General features: G+C 31.4%; 2 protein-coding genes across 2 annotated transcripts in view; both read left to right on the top strand.

The window, feature by feature from the left end:
- Positions 1–11,504, top strand: part of LOC145304005 (uncharacterized) — a 90,443-nt gene extending 78,939 nt beyond the window's left edge. The window contains exons 4-10 of the mRNA XM_080145761.1: positions 4,847–4,945; positions 5,230–5,381; positions 5,576–5,694; positions 5,961–6,082; positions 8,726–8,871; positions 9,609–10,352; positions 10,539–11,504. Coding sequence (XP_080001887.1) covers positions 4,847–4,945; positions 5,230–5,381; positions 5,576–5,694; positions 5,961–6,082; positions 8,726–8,871; positions 9,609–10,352; positions 10,539–10,790 — 1,634 coding nt within the window. The 3' untranslated portion in view covers positions 10,791–11,504. The remainder of the gene's footprint in view (positions 1–4,846; positions 4,946–5,229; positions 5,382–5,575; positions 5,695–5,960; positions 6,083–8,725; positions 8,872–9,608; positions 10,353–10,538) is intronic.
- LOC145304025 (uncharacterized) overlaps positions 1–23,755 on the top strand; it is a 465,321-nt gene that overhangs the window by 128,333 nt on the left and 313,233 nt on the right. The gene's annotated exons all lie outside the window — the stretch shown is intronic.

Genomic DNA, 23,755 nt, shown 5'->3' with positions numbered 1-23,755 from the left:
CACCTACTGGATAAACAAACTGGCCAGTAAAGAATGTTCAATAACAAATTTTAAATTGAAAAAAATCTAAATTTCACCTTTAACTTTGTTTTTATAAAAGATTCACAGCTATAAAGAAAATCTTTTTACAGATTTGCTTTGCGCCTAAACCTTAAAAAAAAATAAAAAGGGTAATAAAACCAAAACTGGTGGTTTACACTCATTCCTATGAAGTTAACAACTCACCAATAAGGACAAACATTCACACATTTCAATTTATTTAAATTATGTATTGTTTTTTTTTTGTTGTTGTAGTTTTTAATTTGATTTTAATCAAAAAATGTTGTTTTTTTAAAAATATTTTTTCTTCATAACATTTGTAACAATTACAGTAAACTAGCGTACTTTTTTGTGTGATTTCATGCCCCTTAGCTTAATTTCATACAAAAATAACACGAACGAAATAGATTAAAACCGCCCCTAGCCCTTTAACTGATATATTGGAAGGAGGGCGGGATTAAAATTATATTCTGGGTGTTTCATACATAAGCTTGCGGATTTTTTGTCATATTGCATGCCAATTTCAAAAGGGTGTTTATTCACTTTCGCATATTTTCAAATCCTTATAGTTTTTCATAAAGGGATCTAAAGGGAAAAGACAATGGCCGAAAAATCGATGATAAACAAAATTACCCCATCTGTAGATTACAATTATTGGTTGAAAAGTTTCAAAACTCAACTTATTGAACCAACCGCTAAAAATTCAATAAAAGTCCCCAGAGTTCTTGAACAACCGAATAAGAAAACGTTATCAAAAAAAATATCCCCCTGCATCCAATTTATTTGCAATTTCGATCAAATTTTATAATGAAAGGTATATTTAAGATTATAAAAATCAAATGGGAAGAATTATTATGTGCTGCATAAAAAAATTGTTAATGTGTTACTTTTGCGAAAGTAAATGCACACTGCTTATTTTTAACCTAGCTTGAAAGGGGCGTTTGAATTTAAATTATAAAGACTTTACAATTCAGTTTATGGTGTTAAATGTTCAGAATTTTATACTTAAAGGTTCTTATAATCTATATTAACATCTTGATTTTTAGTAGCTCTATAATAAGAACATGATTTTTCTGTATTGCTGGGAACCAGTTTAATCCAGCGGATATTAATCGGATTCGAAGCCATACTGGAAAAGAATATTTTGACCCTTTCGTATATACTTTTTATTTCTATTATTTTATGTTAAATAAACATTGTATAAAAATACATATTCTATTTGAAAGGACAGGGCAATAGAAAGTCTTAGTTCGGTCAGATTAGAAATTAATAATATCCATAGAATTGCTGAAAAAAGTCTATGAACATTTAAAACTTTATAGGATGTATAAAGAAAGGATATTTATGAAGAATTTCAACACAATTTTACACAATAAATAAAAGTTACCGAATAACTGTCCATGTTTGTATGTTTGACTGGAATGGATTTAGTATACGTGGATATATTGACAGGGAAAAATGTGTAGTCAATTTAGGTTGCTAATACGGACCTCATTTATTGGTCAGATCGTTCCTCCAGTAGGAGGGGATGTTTTTAAGGGGGTGGATGGGGGTATTGTTATTTTAACCAACTTTGAGTATCACTTATAGTTTATGAAAATCTGGTTCAACATCCAAGTGATACTATATCTATTTTGACTGAGTATATAAATACAGAAAGCATATTTATTTTTCTCTGTTTACTTATGAATATATCATTTATACAGCTACACACAAAATGGAAAAAAATCAAATATTTGATACTTAATCTTAGTACTTATACATTGTATTTCTAATAGCAGAGGGACTACTCTATAACTATATGACGAAAGTTAATATTACACTGTAATTAACAGGAGTTTGACATTAGATAAAATATTCATCTTCCTTCCAATTTTGATAAATCAAAATTCCTTCTTAATAGTAAAATGTTTATAGAAATACGTCTAAGTAAAATATTTTGATATATATTGTCAGTCCATTTTTGACCTTGCCTCCCTTTTAAGCTACCAAAGGGTGAGACACATTTATTAAGTTTTGGAAGAAGAATATTTGGGTATAGTCCCTTTCGTAACATCGCACCTTATGGGGCGATTCTTCGTATTTTTCACAGTAAGCTTTTCTCCTATTTCTAGCCCCTGTGGGGGGCTCCAACCCTGTGGGACAATCACCTAACACAATATAACCTAACCTAACCTAAAATAACCTATAAAAAGCCATTTTAAAAATACGACGAATCGCCCCTTATGGGGCGATGTTACGAAAGGAACTATTCCCGAATATGTTTTAGCCTATTAGAAAAAAACTAATTTCATATTATTTTGAGAATTTGATTAAATAAGAAACTTTTCATAAACATAAACATACATAAACATAAAAAACATTTATTCAGTGACAGATTACGCCCCGTCTTACGAAGCAGTACATACAATAGTACACCAAGCTACTGCTTAGTACCAGGTGTACTTTACAATTTTTCATTTAACATAAATAATAGGAAATATAGAGTTTAAGGGCGGATATGCTATTTGGTAGTTTTAGTATGGTAAAGGGGGTGGGATTACTCCTGTGGTACTTTAACCCTTCGGGTCTACCCTGTATCTAATAATTTAACCTAACTTGAACTGAGTTACAAACAAAATATTGTTATTATTTAGTGCTGGACTTGTCACTTTCAGGGTAAACTTGCTAAATTTGTTTGCAGAAAACCTGTCACCTGTCCAGAACTGGTAAACCTGGATGGGCCAGAAAATGGGCTAATGGAAAAAATATCGGCTTAAGAAAGTGCATCAAAGTAAAAGTTTGGGGGACCGCAATGCGTTTTCTTTTTCTTTTCTTATGCTTTGCAGTGAGGATTTTCTATAACTTGGTTTTAAAAAAAATAGGAAAAATCAATATATTATTACTTGCATGTTGCACCAGCTTTTCATGTACTCTGATAAAGTGATACTAGCAGCTGGCTAAAATATCCTCACCCTTTTCCCCGTCTTCTCCCCGTCTACTGAATGAACGATCTGACCAATAAATGAGGTCCATCTAGATTGAAAACAAATTTTCCCTTGTTAATATATCCACTTATATCCTATCCATTGGAGTAGATTGAACCAAGGCTCGCTGTTGTGGAATGGTAGGTTTGAAGCTGGGCCATATGCGTAATACTAAAGATATTAAAAAATTACATACTGCTGTCAAATCTGGCTTTGATAGAAAGAGTATTAGGGGTAAGGGGGGGGGGTAGTTTTTACAGTTATAGGAAATGAAAATTTAGTATCAAATTTTGCCCTGGCCGTTTGGGCCTGTTTTTATAGTTATCAACCTAACTCTTTTTGTAAGCTCTCTTATATGATTGGATCTACCTGTAAAATTTTGAAAATTGAATTTTGGGACTTTCCCTCTAGGGGCTAGTGGGGCAAAAGACCCCTCCAAACATTAAAATTTTAAATTATGAGCTTGTTTTTTAAGATATCAAGCTGATTTTTTAAATGGAACCTTTTATTACATAGATGAGTTAATTAGCCACCCCATATAATATTTCATTTTTGCACTTTACTTCTACCAAAATACAAAATTTATTATTTTTGAGCTTACAAGCCCCGAGAAGTAAAGTACAAAAATGAAATATGGGATGGCTAATCAACTCATTTATGCAATGAAAGCTTCCATTTTAAAAATCAGCTCGATATCTTAAAAATTAGGCTCTCAACTTAAAATTTTAGTGTTTTGGTGGGTCTTTTGCCCCACTAGCCCCTAGAGGGAAAGTCCCTAAATTTTCAAAATTTTACAGGTAGATCCAATCATAAAAGAGAGCTAACAAAAAGAATTAGGTTAATAACTATAAAAACAGGCCCAAACGGCCAGGGCAAAATTTGATACTGAATTTTCATTTCCTATAACTGTAAAAACTTCCCCCCCCCCCCTTACCCCCCTTACCCCCAATACTCTTTCTATCAAAGCCAGATTTGGCAGCAGTATGTAATTTTTTAATATCTTTAGTATTACGCATATGGCCCAGCTTCAAACCTACCATTCCACAACAGCGAGCCTTCGTTCAATCTACTCCAATGGATTTAGGATATAAGTGGATATTTTAACAGGGGAAAATTTGTTTGGACAGATTAAAAAAAATAGCCTTCTCATTGAGCTCCGCATTTATGCATATTTCTATCCTTGATCTTTAACTTTTCTTTATAAAAATATTTGTTGTCGAATTTGATTATTTGTTGCAATAATTGGTTCAGCATCGTGTAAAATATTTACAAATAAAAAAATATGCATTAAAAAGTATTTTAGAACCGCAGCTACTATATATGTGTGTCTTGTCATAAGATTCTAAATTTTTTTTACACTGATTGATTTAAAGTCTTTACCTAATCATTTTAGGTTAATAACTTATAACTTTTTTATGTCCCAAATGTGTTAAATCATTAAAATTTCACTAAGGGATAACAATAATGTAATATCATTGGACCCATAGATTGATTCAACCTATGATAATCATCCTAATATATAAAGTAGTAAGCTTTTTATGTCTGTAGAAAAGGTTCCTCGCTAACCACTGAACCAATATTGATCTCCTTTACAAAAAAGCTTTTTATAGGGCCAGGGAAGGTTTTTAATTATTAGGTTTGTAAGCTCTTGTATTATTGGTTTTAGGTCATTTAATTTTCAGATAAGTCTTCAGAATGGTTTGAAGCTATTTTTCAAGCCCCGCTCTTCGAATATTGAGCCCCTAGAGGATATGGGCTTAGCTTCTAGTAGTTACATATTGCAAAGAATACATATGTCCAATATTTATTATCATGAATATTAATTGTTTTATTTTGTTTAGGTGATTGTGAGTATGCTAGTCAGTTCAGTAGTGAGTCAGATTTGTGTAATCATATTCCTGGTGACGGGACCATGTACTCAATGTTCAGAAGAAATGCAGGCACGGTTATTTTAATAAGTAAAGGGGTTCAAAAATGTAAGATTTTTAGAAAAAATAGATTGTGCTTTGAAACCTAAAAATGGATATGCCATTTCAGCTTAAGTTATAGATTATATTAGATTTAGCTATCATAAATTTTTTTTAAAAGTTAAATTTATTTCTTTAAAAATAAAAAAAATAGTAGGTATTGTTATTTAATTATGAATATGAAATTATGACACCGCGGATCAATTACTACATTTTTTCACTTTTCTATTTACTTATACTCTAACCCATGATGTCAGGAGCTACAGCATGCCCGCTGAAAGGGCCCCACATGTTCACATACGCCAAGGGGGGTACAGGACAACCCTGCCTGGATCCTAAATCCTACATGGATACCTGTCATGATAATACAAGAATGAAGCTGCACTACCAAGCTTGCCATGATGTTAAGGTATTATTTTTTTTAACAGCGTTTCTACTCGATAGTGTTCATGTTCATCTGTCTGTGTATACGTTATTTGTTATTGGTCAATAATAAATCTTCAGCTAATTTCTTATATGCAAAGTTAACTTTTTGGATACCATTTAAAAAAAATAACTAGGTACCTAATTCTTTTATGACACCCATTTCTTGTCTGTGTTTAGAGTTCTCAAAGTATCACCGAAGATTGGAAATGTATAGCTAGCTGGGTGGAAGGTTCACACACTTATTTTGTTGGAGAACTTATGGAGGATTTCCACCTGGGTGATCAGGGCAGGTTCAGGTAAACAAAAATATTTTTAGTACCCAGCTCTTAACTTAAACTCTAATGATGTTTACAAAACAGAAATCTGTACTATTTCAATTAACGTATTTTATTGGTAATTTATCACAAAAACGTTAATTTTTGGAAATTAGGTAATTTCATAAAAGCATTACTACACATTGTTATTATTTATTACTTAATTTTATTAGAATAAATAGTCACGTAGAACAAATTCATTGACCGGTTTATTTTTTTATTTTTTTCTAACATTAATTTTTTTTTAGATGTTTTGTACACGACAAAGATTACAAGGACGGGATAGTGCGCATGGGTGTCAGTGTTTCTGCAACATGTAATGGTCTACCCTCTCCTACACAAGGAGATAAAGTTTTCACTATGGAACGAGGTAAGTTAGGTTTAATTTGGAGAGGGTGTGGGGGGGGGGGAATTGGCTTTTAAAGGGGGGGTTTTTTAATGCAACCATCTCGTAATCAATGATTAAATGGCATTTAGAATTCGAATTTCGATCTGAAATTGTGAATGAATGATCCTTGGTAGGTCTATTTTCCCTAAATCGAACAAAAAGTTGGAAAAGTAACGGCAGCCGATTAGCCGTTTTTTGCCTATTTTCAGGGCAAATTCATCATTAATTACGTAGAAATCAACTTTTTAAAACATATTTTTGGTTTAATTCATGTTAAATGATAGCAATAACAGTTTTTTAAATTTCTAGTACCAACAGCTACCGGCTAGAACCGTTTGATAAGGTTTTAGAGCGAGATAAAGTATTATGTGGAGATAGGTTTCGTGACTAATATGCTCTTAAGATAGCAAAAAAATGGGAAAACAGCTAAGCCGCCAGCCGTTAGCCGTTACGTTTCCAACTTTTTGTTCGATTTAGGGAAAATAGACCCACCAAGGATTATTCATGCACAATTTCAGATCGAAATTCGAATTCTAAGTGCCATTTAATCATTGATTACGAGATGGTTGCATTAAAAAACCCCCCCTTTTACTGACAGACTCTCTCTGTTTTTAAATTAATTTTTCCATTTGTTGGCTAAAAAAATGTAAGGATGTCTTCATAGTTAGTTCCCCTTCTTTATGTTTCATAAAAAATACTTGATCTAGAGGGTCCTAATACTAAAATAGACAATAAATTGATGTACATCCCCAATGATGATGAAAAAAATTACTCTATCTATTGATTAAAAATTTTTGTTTGAATTCTAGACAAAACTAATTAAGCAATCATTGATAAAAGTACCCCAAAGTCTTTACCCATCGAATGAGAGATCGTAATTTCAAAACTTTGGTTACCATAATAATTTACAGTCCAATGTCCCCTCTCTCCCTAAAAATACAAGTTTATTAGTGTGTGCTTACCTGTCCTGTAATGTTATTATCTTGTAATGCAGTTGCAGTGAGATTAGGGACATTAAACTGTAAAATACCCAAAGTTTTTTTTAAAAATTCTCATTGGTTGGCTTAACAATTTTTGATAACTTGAATTTTTATTAGTTAGTTCCAAACTTTTAAACCAACAATTTTAATCTACAGAAGGGTTAATTTTGTTGATCATCATTAGGGATATATATCTAACGCTACATTATATTTCGTTTAATCTCCTCTTTTTAACAACTTTGCGAAATAATTTTCCTTGTTTTATTTACAAAATTAAAATTGAACTTGCAAGGTTTTAAAAATTAATTTAGTTGAATACCTATTAATAAAATTTGAGTTGTGAATAATTTATTTTAACTAGACTGGCAAAATGGTAAATTAATTCATTTGTGGAAAACACCAGGGACCATTGGATAGGACAATCTATTATAAATTGATTTTTTTACTGTAAACTTGAAATTCTGCTGTTGGTAGCTTATAATTGTTTTAATCTCTGGTTGTCCTTTGCTTTCCCAGAAAATGTTAATTACTTTTTTCCCCGATTTTAATTGCTGAAATAAACAGTTTTTGATGCACGAATTCTCAACATCTTTTTAATAGTTTTATTTAAAAAATATTTTGTTTAGAAATTTCTCTTCTTTATTTTCTGCAAATTAGTTTTCATAATATTTCATTTTAACTATTAGATCTATTCACAAAGTCAATCTTTTTTCTGTTCTAACTATTTTCATGAATATACTTGATATTTTTCTTTGTAAATTATCATCCTTGTTATTAAGTTTAAGGTGCCAGGAAAACTTCAGACTTGAGACAAAATAAACATCAACTCTTAATTTGTTGTCTGTCGGGGGTTCAATTAATTAAACGTCAGGTTTCTAGGGATTAATAATTGACTTATTTTATGTTATGGTTGCTTAATTTATTTTTTGCTATATATTTCTAAATGTCCGTTTGAAACAGTATAGTGGAAACGATAATGCATCTGACCTTTTTTTTGTAAAAAAATTGTGTACATTCAGTATACATCTACTTAGTTTGTTGGTCTGCTTTATGTTTTACTAGCGGCTACGCCCCTAGAAGCCTCTAGGGGGCACTTGAGGAGAAGAGAGTCAAATTTAATAACCCAATTTCTTATTTAAGATTTTAAAAGAAAAAGTAAAAGAAAAATTTTTTGGGGGGCGAAAATTTTTTTTTGTTGGGGGGGGATGCCTCCCCTTTCATTTTTAATTTTAGTTAAACAAATTTAAAAAAAAAAAAATTTTGAGGGGGGGATTTTTAATTTTTTTGGGGGGTTGGGGGTGTCCCACCCCCCAAAAAATAGTTATAAACCTTCCCGGGACTTATGAGAAGCTACCCTGTTAAGGAGAACCCGGTCGGTTCAGCGGTTAGCGAGATCCTTCGGTACAAACACACAGACACACAGATACACAGACACACAGACATCCTGTTACTTTAGTATAAGGATAAAAATATTTCGTTATTTTCTAGCGTTCATATATTTTTTTATGAAATAAACATTTGCCATAACTGGCTTCGTCCGTTTGTTTTCGCTACTTATAAATATTGTCATTATTGTTAGAACATTGTTCTATCGGACAGGAAAACATTTTGTACTTTAGAGGTACAGATTTTTAATATTTTTTAGTGTTAGGAAGTGATGAGAAGTGTTTGTATCCACTATGGCTGCTAGAGTCCCACCATACCTGGCAAGGTATCAGTGGCCGCCAGAGGATACACATCAATACTGGACACAGGAGTCTCAGAATTGTCACAGAGTCCCAAGATTTTCAGGTATTATAACTTACAACCTACTAATTGCTTCACCCCTACCATCTAGAGGAGGGTATGGAAGTTCAGGAGGATAGCATTAAACCACCCCTAGACAAATATAAAGCTTTCCTGAAAAGTTCGAATATTTGGGAGCAGAATTTATGTCTTATGGGATTGAAAGCATTAGACAAAAAAAACCATACAGCTTTATGATATAGAAGATAAAGAACGGAATATACTCTAATAAACCAAATTTTGCTTATAAAGTGGATGATTATTCGGTCAAATGCACTTTTTATGTTGCGCATCTAACATAGCAGCAGAAGGCAACATATTAAACGTCTTTAGTTATGACGCGGTTTTTGGCCGTGATTTTAATCTCACATCTTTTGAACAACGAGCGGAAACTTGTTAAAATACAGTCTATGGTTATGTTTAATAGTAGATTAATTTGAAAATGTCATTTAAACAAATAATTTTATCAAATGCCATATAAAAGACTAAAATACCTGAAATACAATTTTTGTTGTTAAACCCAATTAAAACATTTTACAATCAGCATAGGCAGATTGGGTAGATAACTTTTAGTATTTAGATTCATGTCTTGGTATGGTTTTAGGCAATTGTTCTGCCCATCCATTCCCCTTCGAGTACAAAGCGCCTAGATACTAGGTGCGCAGTCACTAGTAATCTATATTATGTTAACATTAATAAATATAATTTGGTACATCATTAAAATATTTGTCTTACAATTCTAGAGTCAATCTGAGGAGCATTTAATCTGCCAAAGCATTCTTCCTGGCGAAACAGATAAGGAACAGCACACTCCTGTCATGAATATTAACAGATTGACAATTCTTGATGATCACGTGAGTCATGGTGGCAGTGAGTATCAAAAAGCCATTTACGTGAATTCTCCAAGTGATATAACCTATGAAACTGGTAAATCTGGAAATTTGATCACAATTAACACAGCTAACTTTGGATACCAGCAGCAACAAAAGAAGCTACCCTACCTGCAGGACAACCAGCAGCAGCGGCCGGGCAGGGACAGGCTGAGCCTGCAGCAGCACCATCCTGCCAGCCTCATGGAGCCGCAGGTTGTTAAAATAGTCCAGCATGTGAAATCCGGCTGCGAGTCTGGCTACATCTGCTCGCAGTTCACACGGCTGGGCCACAATCTTATGTCACTCGAATCAGGTGCAATGTCAAAAGATCCCAAGATCGCCTGCAGGGATCATTATTTTTCCAACCCCAAGAAGGCCATGTACATTGCAGGCTCGGAGGCCATTGCCTGTCCGTTAAACGGCAGGTATACATTCATGTTGGAGCAAAGCAGGAAGCCTGCTTTCCTGGAGGAGAAATGTTCAGGCTCACGTAAGGTTCAGCTGTCATCTGGGTGTGGGGCTACACACCTCAGGTTCGAGTGCGACCGTCCTGGCCAGGCAAACAATGTGACACAGCTTAACTTCCAATGCCATGCGCATTGGACATCTAATCAGGCAAGAATAAACAGACAAATCAAATTGTACAAAATAGTTTAGAGTAATTTCAACTACAGATATTAGGTTAAGTTTTAAAAACGCACATTTAAAAAGCAACGTAATTAATTTTAAAAAAAAACTTTCGTTGCTGTGAATTTATATGATTTTATAGTTTACGGTTTGATACTTTATTCTTGAAATTAGGAGAGCCATTTAGTGGTGAGCTTAGCTGATAACATAGGCTACTACTGCCTAACCTACACAGAGAATGGCATGAGCCTGGTGGCTGGAGACTGCCAGACAGACAGACCTGTCCAGTACAGGTTCAGTTCTACAGGACCTTGTATCCAGGCCCTGTCAGCTACGAGGTCCAGTGCTGCCAGAAGTTATACCTGGACAAATACTAAGATAATTTTTATTTTCTCTAGTCTTTTCTTTTATATTTTCCACCAGTGATAAAAATATAATTAATTATTATATAAAGTGATTCTTTTGTGTCATAAAATAAACTGTAAAAGATCAACAAAGTTGATAAAACTTAAATAAATTGAATGTAAATATTAAAATTGTGAAAAATGTGATTTTAAAAATCATCTAAATTTCTAAATGGACGACCAAACTTAATTTCAAAACTCATTTCAAATAGACATTAATTTATTTGCATAATTTTTTTTTGTAAAATTTAAACATTTAGATATTAATAACATACCTATATAATTAATAATTTAATAAAAAAATTTAGATGTGTATAATGTATATGCGATTTTAATTCTGAAGGAAGTGTATTAAGATTTCAATAATCTAAACAAACTCTACATAATTCAAACCGAATATATGTTAAATTCTTTTATATTACCAATAATTTTCCTTTCAAAATTATGATAAAATTTCTTTGATCTCAAAGTCAAACATAAGTTGGACTCAAAATGTGCAATCATATCTAGGTTAAAAATGTATGTTAAAAGATATTTATTAAACATACAAGAATGATTAAATTAAGCATAATAATTTGCATAAAAAATCTCAAGAAGGGTAGGTGGGCATTTTACACTTTCTTGGTCTGCAGCTTTTTCTAGTACATGAAACTTTGAATTAATTATAAATATATCCTTTTGCTGGAAAAATTAAAATATTTTTAATAATTTGTATACATTAAAAGACCCGTTACATGCAAGCTATAGATTTTGCTGAATATGTTTTATTACATAAAATATTTTGACCACAAGGGTGTAAAATTTCCCGCCCCCCCCCCCCATATTGTTTTATGTATAACTAACTTAAATTTCATTGTACATAATTAAGTATAATACCTAGTAACTTCCTAGTATAAAACACACAACTTAAACAACAAAATAAACTTATTTTCATTTATCTAAAATTAATAGCAATTGTATATTTTTATAAAAATAGTGCAAAAGATTTTGTTTAAAAACTATATATCTTCTTTTAGAAAGGGGATAGGCTTAAAAGAGTAAACTGACTAAAACATTACGGTATATATCAAAAACGATATCGTATTATAGACAGCTCTCCACGGATATTAAAAAAAAAAAAATATAAGACTACTTTTGTTAACCCCGAGGGGCCGGGTGCTTGGGCTAATATAACGAGTATTATTTTAAGATTTTTATTTTATTAATCGTGGAAAAATGTCTGTAATACGATGCTTTACATATTTTTTAGTATGTTGGAGAACCTTTTCTTATCCAATGGATATTAATCGGTTCCAATGCCATTGTAGAAATAATTTTTTTACAATTTTTTGTATATTTTGGTCGGATACTTTTTTGTCTGTCGCAATTTTGTTTAAATTTACATCTGTTGTTTTGAAAATCATAAAATGAGCTTTTACTTATGTTTTTATAATTTTTAAGTTTTGTTTATACTTTTTGAAGAAAAAAAAATATTTTTTTCTTCCCTGTGATGAAAAGAAGGCTGTGAGATGATGAAGTTTTAAAATTCATTATTTTTATTTTCTAAAAAGCTATCTTATGTTTAGCTCTTAAGTCATGAAAAAAATTGTTTTAAAAATATCTATTACGTAAAAATTATAACAATTTACTACTACTCGAAAATAAATCTTTTTTGTGTATAAAAAAAAAACAATATCAATAGTTATGTATATTACTTATTTTTAAAATATCACTAAGTCTTAACTAAACTTATCTTTTTTAATTTAATTTTTTCAAAAATATGAATTGGTATCACATTAGGCTGTGTTTACACCATATCTTATATTTTAAAAATAAATATTAGGTGCAGATTTATTTAATCTACCTTACCTTTCTTCATTTTTCTGACACATACACACACACAAACGCACACACTCTAACCTAATTCCTATAACTTCCTTTTCCTATTTACACAAATACAGAGAAGGGTGCACTATCACATTCGCTTCTTATGAGAGTCTTTATTTCAGTGGAGTGCACAGGATTTTGCACACCTGAAATTCTCCTAAGCCAAAAAGAAAGATGACTATGATTATGACTGGTAAATTGTTACGCGATTTTTTTCATATTCCTCCTTAATTTCAGTTGGGTACGATTAAAAATTTTTTTTTTGCTTTTTTAGGGAGTGAGCCCTTGTTGTATTTACTACCTTTAATTTTGCCAGGTGGTGGATGCACCCCCCTTTTTCAGGCCTCTGGATTTATATTTGCAAAACGATATTTTTTGAGAGTAATTCCCCATCTCTGGAAAGAGAGATGTGAAACTTTTAAGAATTTACTTGTAAACAATATTTAACTTTGCTTAGAACTTACAGTTTAAATGGGTAGATTAATATGAATTTTACTATTTGTCAATTGATATTAGTGGCTTCTTGTGATTTGCCTGAATCCTCTTCAAATAGCTAAGAACCATCCATGTCATTTAAGAAGTTCTCTGTTTATAAGAATTTAATCATCCCTTAGACAGTATTTAAGGCGATATATTTTCATTTAGCCAATACCTAGTGATATTTTATTATAAATATTCAAAACTTGTACTTTTTTAAATTTGCATTTTTACCCAGAAAATGATGCTTATCAAACATTCTCGAATATTTAAAAAGGCACAAGTTTCCCATGCATTAGGAGACCTCAAGATTAGGTCATGTGCGATGACAGAAACATGAACATAGAATTTAAAAGACAATGCTATAAAGATGTTAAACCTCTTAAACTTCTTAAAGTACTGATTTTTTGTCAGCTGAACCAAAAATAGGCTATAACAACATTTATTGTTGGGGCTTCATACTTGGAAAGAATTTCTATTTAGCCTAAACTTGCATATTTTTGGGTCAGTTTTCTGTACTCAATCGTGGCCAATTCATGAGATTCTCTAATGTTTGTGCACAAATATTGTTTAATTTAACTGCAAGTTAATTCCATCAATTGAATCAAAAATTTTCTCGCTTTTGATGTGAATAATTGTATTGTGTGTGCAGCAATTTTATTATATTCAATATATTTTCTTAAGAATGTAAAACAGAGTAAATGGTCGGTTTTTTTGTACAGAACATTGTACAGTAATATTTTTATGATTGATTAGGGCTAATATAATAGAAATTTAATCCATGATTTTTGATTATATTATTTTGGATGATGTCTTTAAAATCAGTTGAAACCTTTTTTATTAAAAGGGTTAAGTACTTTACACATTTTTTATATAAGTCTGTACAAAACTGATACCATTTTCCTATAAATTCATTTAATTATGGTAAACTTTTGATTGATATGCATGATGATATCAAAATATTTTACTTTATTAATTATCATTCTTTTTTCTTTGATATCTTTACTAACATAAAAATTAAGTTGCTTTATACCATACAGAATATTTTTCTCACTAATAAATAGTTCTTACACAAGTGTAAAATAAAATATTTAATATAATTATAATTTTCAAATATCTACCTTTTTAAAGCTAGTACTATATCTTATGTACATTATTTATGGATAAAATTAATTTAAATTAATGTATAAATTAAATGGTTTACTGATATTTAACCTTCTGATTTTTATATTTTTCTGATTTTGTGATATGTTGTATTTAATGTTTTGTTAATTTTCATTATTGTTATTTATGTTGAGCTTTTTTACAAAATGTGTACCTTAAACGTTTACTAATAAATGCATTTTCTTAATCACACATATTACTTACTTAAATACAAGGATAGAAAATCATCAATAATAGCGATAATCAAGTGATCTTATTGTTGGACATACTAACATTAACAAGGATCTTAAGGTACAAGAGAATGCATGATAAATTCATATACAACCCCAATTATAATAAGCAATATTATTCCTTCGTTAGATTAAAGGGGGGAGCTGAGGCGGTTGTGCCACTTTTTGAAACCAAAACTAAAAGTCAAAGGAACTCAATTTAATAATAGAGTTACAGCACTGAAATTTGGTAAGGCAGTTGCTTCAAAGAGGTACAATGTGGAACTGTGAAGAAACGGCCGCTATCGCCGTTTTGTTTTTGCGGGGAACGGCGGTAGCGGCGGTTTCACCACAAAGAAGATATCTTCTTTGGACGTAACTCTTTTGTAAGTTGAATTCCTGTAATTTTGGTTTCAAAAAGTGTCACAACCTCCCCCTCCCTTTATTGATTGATAAGATTGGACATTACCAACCAAACAAGAACCCAATTTTTATATCATTTTAATTTATGTGGATATAATTGAAATTTACAGTCTGATGTCTCCCCTGAATATTTACAATAAAAAGATATATCACATTAATTTGTAGGATGTAATTGTATATGTGCTACGAATTTAATATTACTAATCGATCTAGTATTCACCAATTGCAAAAATAAAGTTGGGACAAATACATATTTGTTCTAAAAACAGATTTAGATATTAATAAATGGATCATAGAATTAAAATTCTATCCATGCCAAATTGTTACAGGAATTTTCAAATAAGGTTTGAATTCTATGGGACGATAAAAGTATGCCTACGTACGGACGGACATTTAATATAAACTACGTCCAAAAAGTTGTTTTTTTGAAAGAAAGATGTACTTTTCGTTTTGTTTATTAATAACAGGGAAAGAGTTTAAGCAATCTTTTGTCCTTTTCATTGCAACAACTGATATAAAAATGATAAGTATATTAGTTGGTTGGGCCGGATACTTTTTTGGCCGGATTTCAAATACCGGATATCCGGTAACCGGCCGGATACCCGGCCAACGCCGGATATCCAGCAATCCGGCCAAATTATCGGATATCCGGCCGGATAACCGGCCAAATTACCAGATATTAAAGTAGTTAAAAAAAAATTTCTTCAGAAATCTTATATAAATTTACATAAAGTTAAACTTATTCAGAAAAAATGTTCTTCTAGCTTCAATAATAAGAAAATTATAGCCATTTAAGATTTTAAAAAGCAGAGATTTTTGGTGTAAAGTATAAAAAATTATAGAGCCGGATATCCGGCCGGATAGTTTAAATATCCGGTATCCGGCCGGATATTAAAAATGGCCGGATATCCGGCCGGATATCCGGATTACATTACTTTCTCTTTTTGGCAAGCCACAATTGCTCCTTCAAAATTTTAAAAATCATTCGGAGTTATCGGCCTCATCATTCTTACAGGTAAAAAATTAGATTATCAGGCGCAGCATGTTAAGTTTACAGCTAGCTGTGAAACCACAACCGCCGGCCATTGGCCATAGCCTTAATAGCATATATTTGTACGCCTATAAGCATGTCGACAAACTGCGGCCGAGCAACCCTTATTCTAAACCTACAGCTGCGAAGATTGAATAGCAGACAAACGTGACATCCAGCAATATTTTTCCATGTTGGTGGAAGCCTTTTATATCCTAGATAATTGGTTTTGCACATAGTTCCCCAATAAATAATGATGTTTTTACAATTCAGTTTAACATTATTATTAATATATTCATATTTTAGTACAGACTGGTTACAGTTTGTTTAAAGGGCAGTTTGCTAAAAAAAATGGCGGCTTTAAATTCTTAGAAAGCGACGACTGAGGCTTAAGCAGCTGCAATTGAATGCATGGCTTGAAAAAGTAATAGATTAAAACACAATATAAATAAATAAATATTATTTTTTTCTGTTATTTTTATTCATTATCTAAACAACACAAAAAAAACTTGTTTGCTAAATTATAATATTTTACGGTTTTGTTTGCATGCAATTTTTGTCTTTGTGTTTTTTCCCTCTGTTCGTGTTTGTTTGTCCTTTTTAATATCTTGCAATTAGCCTTCATCTTACAAATGTTTTTCAATCTAATAAATAAATAAAAAAAATACTTTTTCTAATATCAGTTTAAGCCTTTGATGAGATCTATCTAAAGCAAAAAGACTAAATTTATAGTTATTAACCCTAAAAGGTCGGACCTTAGTTGCCTGCAGCCCTACCCCCTACTATTATCTGTCTATAAAAAAAATCAATGTAATTTTTTTTTTGCTTCCTTGCCCCCTTTATTTGTTTTTGTTATAAACTTAAAACACCCTTCCACGTCCCCAATCCTTTCGAGTTAAGGGACCATTTCTACAGACCTGGCATTGAAGAAATAAACAATAAACACATATTCATCATTTATACATACATCTTTTTTTCAAATTTTTTGTAATTGATTGTCTTTTGACTTGATAAGAGTGTTTGATGACTTGAAAAATTGGTAAATTCTTTTTTTTTGAATGTTGTGGTATTATTTGTTGTATTATAAATCAGTAACCTTTAGACTCTGAATAAAGTAACACCTCAGTAAATTCTGTTTGTTATTTGGTGATATATAGAGAAGCCCAGCTTCTCTATAATTATACGTGTCCACGTCTGTTCGCACTGCCGTAATCCTGAACTTGGGAAGCGGCTGATAAACCGAGGCCGCTACCACAATGTATTGTTTTATTCTTTTTAAATTTTTAACTAGTGTTGTGTACATAATATAGTACAAAAGAGACTGTGACCCTTGCATCTAGAGGCATCCTAATCAAAGGGATAGAGAAATAAAAAAAATAGCCTATAACCTATACAAATCTAGAGTATACGTCATATTGGGTAAAACCATATCAAAGAGTATCAAATGTAGATATAACTAAGTATGTCAACTGGAGTATGGAATTTTCGTTCTGGCTTTAAAGATATAATTAGCTTCTTCCATGTCACCAATTAATTTGTTAATATTCGTTCGTCCAAATTTGTGATTATTTTAGCTTGGCTTCTATGGATGTTGTCATCCTTAGTTTAAATAAATAGATGTAAAATATAAGTGGATATACGCGGGGTAAAAAATGTTTTCAGTTTAGGTTGTTAATATAGACATCATTTATTGGTCAGTTATTTCATCCAGTAGGAGGTGAAGGGAGTCGTTATTTTAGCCACCTGCAAGTTTATTAAGCTGGTGTAGGATCCATGTTATAATAAATCTATTTTTGAATATATGTTGAGTAAATAGAATACAAAGGAATTTAATAGTAGAGTCTCTCGCGAGCTTACAGCTGTGCATCATATTCAAACTTTACTATAATAATAGTTATTTATCGCAGCCTATTATAGACGGCAAAAAAACTAGTTTTGTTAGCTCTGAGGGGTCGAAGGCCCAGGCTAACAAAACTTGTAATAATTTTATGATTTTTATTTTACTTTTCGTGGAAAATTGTCAGTAATTCAAAGCAATATATGCTTTTTCAGTGAAACTTAGAACTTGTTCTTATCTACCGGATATTAATCGGATTCGAAACCGCACTGGAAAAATTAAGATATTCTTGTAATAAAATCTCTGTCGTTGTATGATTAACGTTAGTATGTAGTTATAATGTCATTAGATTGTCGATATGTCGATACAATGTCAGTCAAGACTTTTTTATTAAACTAAACAGTCGATGCAAAATTTTACCTAAAAGAATGTATACCTAAAATAGCAAATCTATATTATGCAATTACCACTTTTTATTAAAGCCGTATAGTCGATGTAAAACCTTGTATGATGAAAAATTATATTATGACTGTATTCTTAACATTCTTTTAGGTACTGACGTACAGACAAAGAACATATACATCTTCTATAATACAAAGTAGAATGATGTCTGTCTGTCCGTCTGTCTGTCCGTCCGTCCCTTAAGATCTCGGTAACCACTGAACCGATTGGATTCTACTCTTCAGGGTATATACCTATTGGTCCTGTGGTGGTTTTAAGCTATTTTCTTGGGGGGTGGGACACCCCCAACCCCCCCAAAAACAAGAAAAATCCCCCCATTTTTTTTTGATGATATATAGTTTGAAGAAGATGAGGATCCAATTTTTTTTTTTATGTATAATTGATATACAGTTTGAAGAAGATGAGGATCCAAATTTTTTTTTTGATGTATAATTATAATATGATGAAGATGAAGATCCACCACATGTACTACCTTATTTTTTTAATTAACTTTTGGGGCAAAGCCCCTAGAGGCTAGGGGCGAAGCCGCTAGTATAATACAAAGTAGCTACCTCACTAAAAATAATAAAAGTTGATATTATTAAAGTTACAGTGTGGCCACTTTCCAAATATGTACAACAATACTACAAATTTAAAATTCAGGTTTAAAATGTTAAATATGCCACTACACTACATAATACATACAAATATACAACATTAGAGATGGACAGAATTATACATTTTTACATGGAGCATTCACTTTTCATGTTTTCATTGGAGGAGTTTTTCCCAATGTTTTTGATTCAAAGGTTTTTCTCTTAATAATTTTAAAAAAATAGATTCAAAACTTTCATCAAATTCAAGACAGAAATTTACAATTTTGATTCTGAGTTTTCGGTATCTTACAAAACTCTAATTCTGTCCCGCTCTAAAACACAGGATAGCTCTTCCAACAATCGATATATTATTGCTAGGATGTAGCTCCACATTTTCATGTACTCTAATAAAGTGACACTCACCGCAGGCTAAAATAACGATTTCCACACCAACACCCTTTTACCCCATCCTCTCCTACTGGATAAACAAAATGACCAATGAACGATGTCCATTTTAGCAATGTAAATTGACGACAAATTTATCACTTTTAATATATCCACGTTTTCCATATTCATTCTTGCAACCCTTTTACAGTTGGAAGTTTGAAAATAAAGTTCTTATATTTTACTGATATAAACTAATAGGTTTTATTGTATAATTAAAAATACCTCTGAATTGTCTAGGCTGATTCAGACAATGCATCTCCTCTTCCTAATAAAGCCTCACACTCTATGCTTATGAATATTAATAACCCTATTTGTATCCTAAAATATGATAAAATTGGCAAATTCATTTCCAGTATTACTTCAAAACTGATTAATATCCTTTGGATAAGAACTGGTTTTAAGCAATAATTAAATGTCCTGTATTGTATTGTATTTCAATAATTTTTCACAAATGATCAAATAAAAATCCTGAAATAAATCCCAGTTTCGGGCTTACAAAACTGTGATTTTTCTTTAATTTATCATTTTACTATCTGTGGAAAGCTATATATAATACAATACAATAAATAACAAATAAATACAATAAAAAAATAAGTAATCAGAAGATATATTTTCAACCTCCCAACCAGTTTAATTTCATTCTTGTATATTTTTTATTATTTATACAAAATTCTATTTTAAAGATTTAGTATCAAAGATATTCTACCAGTCTTTGTTGTTGGTTGTTGTTGTGAAAATTCAAATACAGAACTAGAAACAAAGAAAGTTATTACTATGAAAGTAAAAAAATATGTATTTTTGAAAAAATGAAGGAATGACGATTCATTCATACGGAAAAAGCTTACAATAAATTTATAAAAGACAGCCACCCTGTCACAGTTCACTCGAAGCGACAGTAAGAGAAAAAAAAAAAAATTTCCCAGACATAAGGCCAACTGTTTCTAAAATGTCCCAATGAACATATGAATTTAGTGGAAAAACAAAAATCTTAAAATGAGGCCTTTTTGAGAAAATTAGATTTGAAAATTTCAAGTTCAATTTTCATCCCCTAGGAGTTACCGCCAAATCATGGCAAGAAAAGCAAAGATTATTTATTTAGAGTTTTGAATAAGTTTGCTTTTATAAAGTTCTTCATAAAACCACTACTGAAGGGAGTTAATTAATGGCCATTTTTATCAGTTGCTTTGCTAAGGTCACGTAAATTCAGCCTTAAATAAATCATATATAGAGAGGTTTTATGAAAGACTTCATAAAAGCAAAGTTGTTCAAAATTTTAAATAAATAATCTTTACTTTTCTTGTCATGATTATGCGGTAACTCCTAGAGGGTGAAAATTGAACTTGAAATTTTCAAATCTAATTTTCTCAGAAAGGCCTCGTTTTAAGATTTCAAGTCTTTTATTTTAAATTTATATGTTCATTGGGACATTTTAGAAACAGTTGGCCTTTTTTTTTCTCTTACTGTCGCTTCGAGTGAACTGTGCTGTACAGAAGCAGCTTTTGGGGGCATATCTTTGAAGTAAAGACGACCTTTATATCTGCCCCCAAAAATTAATTTAGATTTATTTCTCCTGTTTATTTCTGTTGCTATACCTTACTCCTTGTACAGAAGATTTACAATTCATTATAACCACCCTTGTAAAATTTTAAGAATATTTTTTTTAATGTAACTAAAAGTTACAACTTTTTGCAGGTAGTGGCCACCCTGTAAATGTCTGGTGGAATTATATTTGATTTAGTGAACACCCTGTAAATGTCAAGTAGAATTATATTTGATGTTAGTGGCCATCCTGTAAATGTCTGGTGGAATTATATTTGATGTTAGTGAACACCCTGTAAATGTCAAGTAGAATTATATTTGATGTTAGTGGCCATCCTGTAAATGTCTGGTGGAATTATATTAGATGTTAGTGGCCAACCTGTAAATCTCTGGTGGAATTATGTTTTATGTTAGTGGCTACCCTGTAAATGTCTGGTGGAATCATATTTGATGTTAGTGGCCACCCTGTAAATGTCTGGTGGAATTATATTTAATGTTAGTGGCCACCCTGTAAATGTCTGGTGGAATTATATTTGACCAAGCCAGCAGAAATATTTTATTTTATTGAGAATGTGCTTAGTGCTTTTAGCAGGTTCTAAAACTCTGCCAAACTATTAGTCTCACACCACATTTAAAGTAATTTAAGGCTATATCTTGATGTGATTCAATAAAATAATATAATCTTGAAAAATGGTCAACATTGCAGTTATACCACACACTAATATTTTAAGCATGATCCAATAAAAGTTAACTTGGTCCCAATTTTTGCCCAGATTAAATATTTACCACAAGCGGCTAAGCCCCTAAAGGCCTCTAGGGCACTTATGGGAAGGAGGTAGGTGGAGGGAAGTTAGTAAGGGGACCCTACACTTTTAATTTTAGTTTTAATAAAAAAATAAAATAAAAAATTACGGGGGGAATTTTTCAGGGCGATTTCTCTTAAACCTTCCCTAAAATAGTTAAAAACCTTCCCTGGAACTATAAGAAACTTTTATGTGAAGGAGAACCATATTGGTTTAGCGGTTAACATGAGCTTAAGCTGCAGACAAACATATAGACAGAACGACATCATCTTACTGTCATTAAAATTAAAAGAAACGAAAGGTCAATTGAAATAGCCCTCGATATAGAAAATGAAACCGGTCTAAAATAAAAATGAAAAGAAATTACTTTTATAGTTAAGTTTATGCTAGCAATTGCAATATATATCTTAATGCTTCTCTGCAAATAACCAAAGTATATAAAGCAGGGACAAGGCATATATAATGGATATATAATAATATTTATATATATACTAGCAGCTTCGCCCCTAGCCTCTAGGGGCTTTGCCCCAAGAGGTGATCAAAATAAAAATTAAAGCGAAATTCATAAAAGACTAAGGAAATCTTCAGCAAAAAAAAAAAAATAAATTAAAAAATAAATAAAAAAAATAAAAAATTATAATAATAAAAAAAAAAATAAAATAAAAAAAAAATAAAAAAAATGTTAAAAAAAAAAAAAAAAAAAAAATATAAAATAAATAAAAAAAAATAAAAAAAAAATAAATAAAATAAATAAAAAAAAAAAAAAATAAAAAAAAAGTAAAAAAAAAAAATAAGGGGGCGATTTTTTGTTTTTTTGGGGGTTGGGGGTGTCCCACCCCCCAAGAAAATAGCTTAAAACCACCACAGGACCAATAGGTATATACCCTGAAGAGTAGAATCCAATCGATTCAGTGGTTACCGAGATCTTAAGCTTCAGACGGACGGACGGACGGACGGACAGACATCAAGCTACTTTGTATTATAGATATATATATATACTAGCGGCTTCGCCCCTAGCCTCTAGGAGCTTTGCCCCAAGAGGTATAATTACATCTTCTATTACTTACCCAGCAGAACGGATCACAAATTTTCGCACCTACCCAGCAGGAAAACATTTTATCGATTAAATAACGAATTCGCAAAATTCGTAAAAAAAAAAAAATAGCGATTAAATTACGAATTTGCAAAATTCGTAAAAAAAAAATAGGGGGAGGATTTTTTTTGTTTTTGGGGGGGTTGGGGGTGTCCCACCCCCCGAGAAAATAGCTTAAAACCACCGCAGGACCAATAGGTATATACCCTGAAGAGTAGAATCCGATCAGTTCAGTGGTTACCAAGATCTTAAGCTTCAGACGGACGGACGGACAGACAGACAGACAGACAGACATCAAGCTACTTTGTATTATAGATATGTGGATATCATGAGTGACAGGGGAAAAGTTATTGTCAATTTAGGGTGCTATTTCCCCCTGTCAGTTTATTGGTAGGGGGGTATTGGGTAAAAGGGGGGATTGGGGGTATCGTTTATTTTGCCCGCTACAATGTTCACTTTATTAGAGTACATGATAATCTGGTGTAAGATTTAAGTAATGATAAATCAATTGCAGATATTTCAAGGATGACAACATCCAAAAAATTACATGTAGTTAAAAATTTGCAGACATATAAATCAAGCATACCTTATTCTAAATAATTTAGCCATATTTACAGCTATATATTACGGAAAGGGTTATTGAACTTCATGTACATATGTTTGAATATAGGACAGATTAGAATCTCACTTTTTCTTAAACTGTGTAAAAATTCAAAAATCATTATCATATTTTAAACGTTAATTTATCAATTACAGTATAAAAAATCGTTCTTTAATTTATCGCGGACTGACAGGCAGTCATCCTATTATTTTTATATAAGGAAATTCGACATAATTCATTGAGATGTAACAAGTTTTTACACGGTTAAAAGCTAAATGTGCTATTTAAAAAAATAATCCCTTAGGATTACTGAAACGTGAATATAAAAATCAAATTATTGAAATTTGCTTTGGGCAGAAATATCGCAATATCAAATTGTCTCAATTTTGAAAATTTTAGTGTTATAAATTAAATTGCAAGCAGTGAAATTATGATTACTGCTGAAGTAGCTGGAAGTATCC

This window comes from Acartia tonsa, chromosome 2 (assembly GCF_053477335.1).
Source record: "Acartia tonsa isolate MP-2025a chromosome 2, ASM5347733v1, whole genome shotgun sequence".
NCBI lineage: Eukaryota > Metazoa > Arthropoda > Copepoda > Calanoida > Acartiidae > Acartia > Acartia tonsa.
This window is presented reverse-complemented; position numbering and strand designations above follow the sequence as displayed.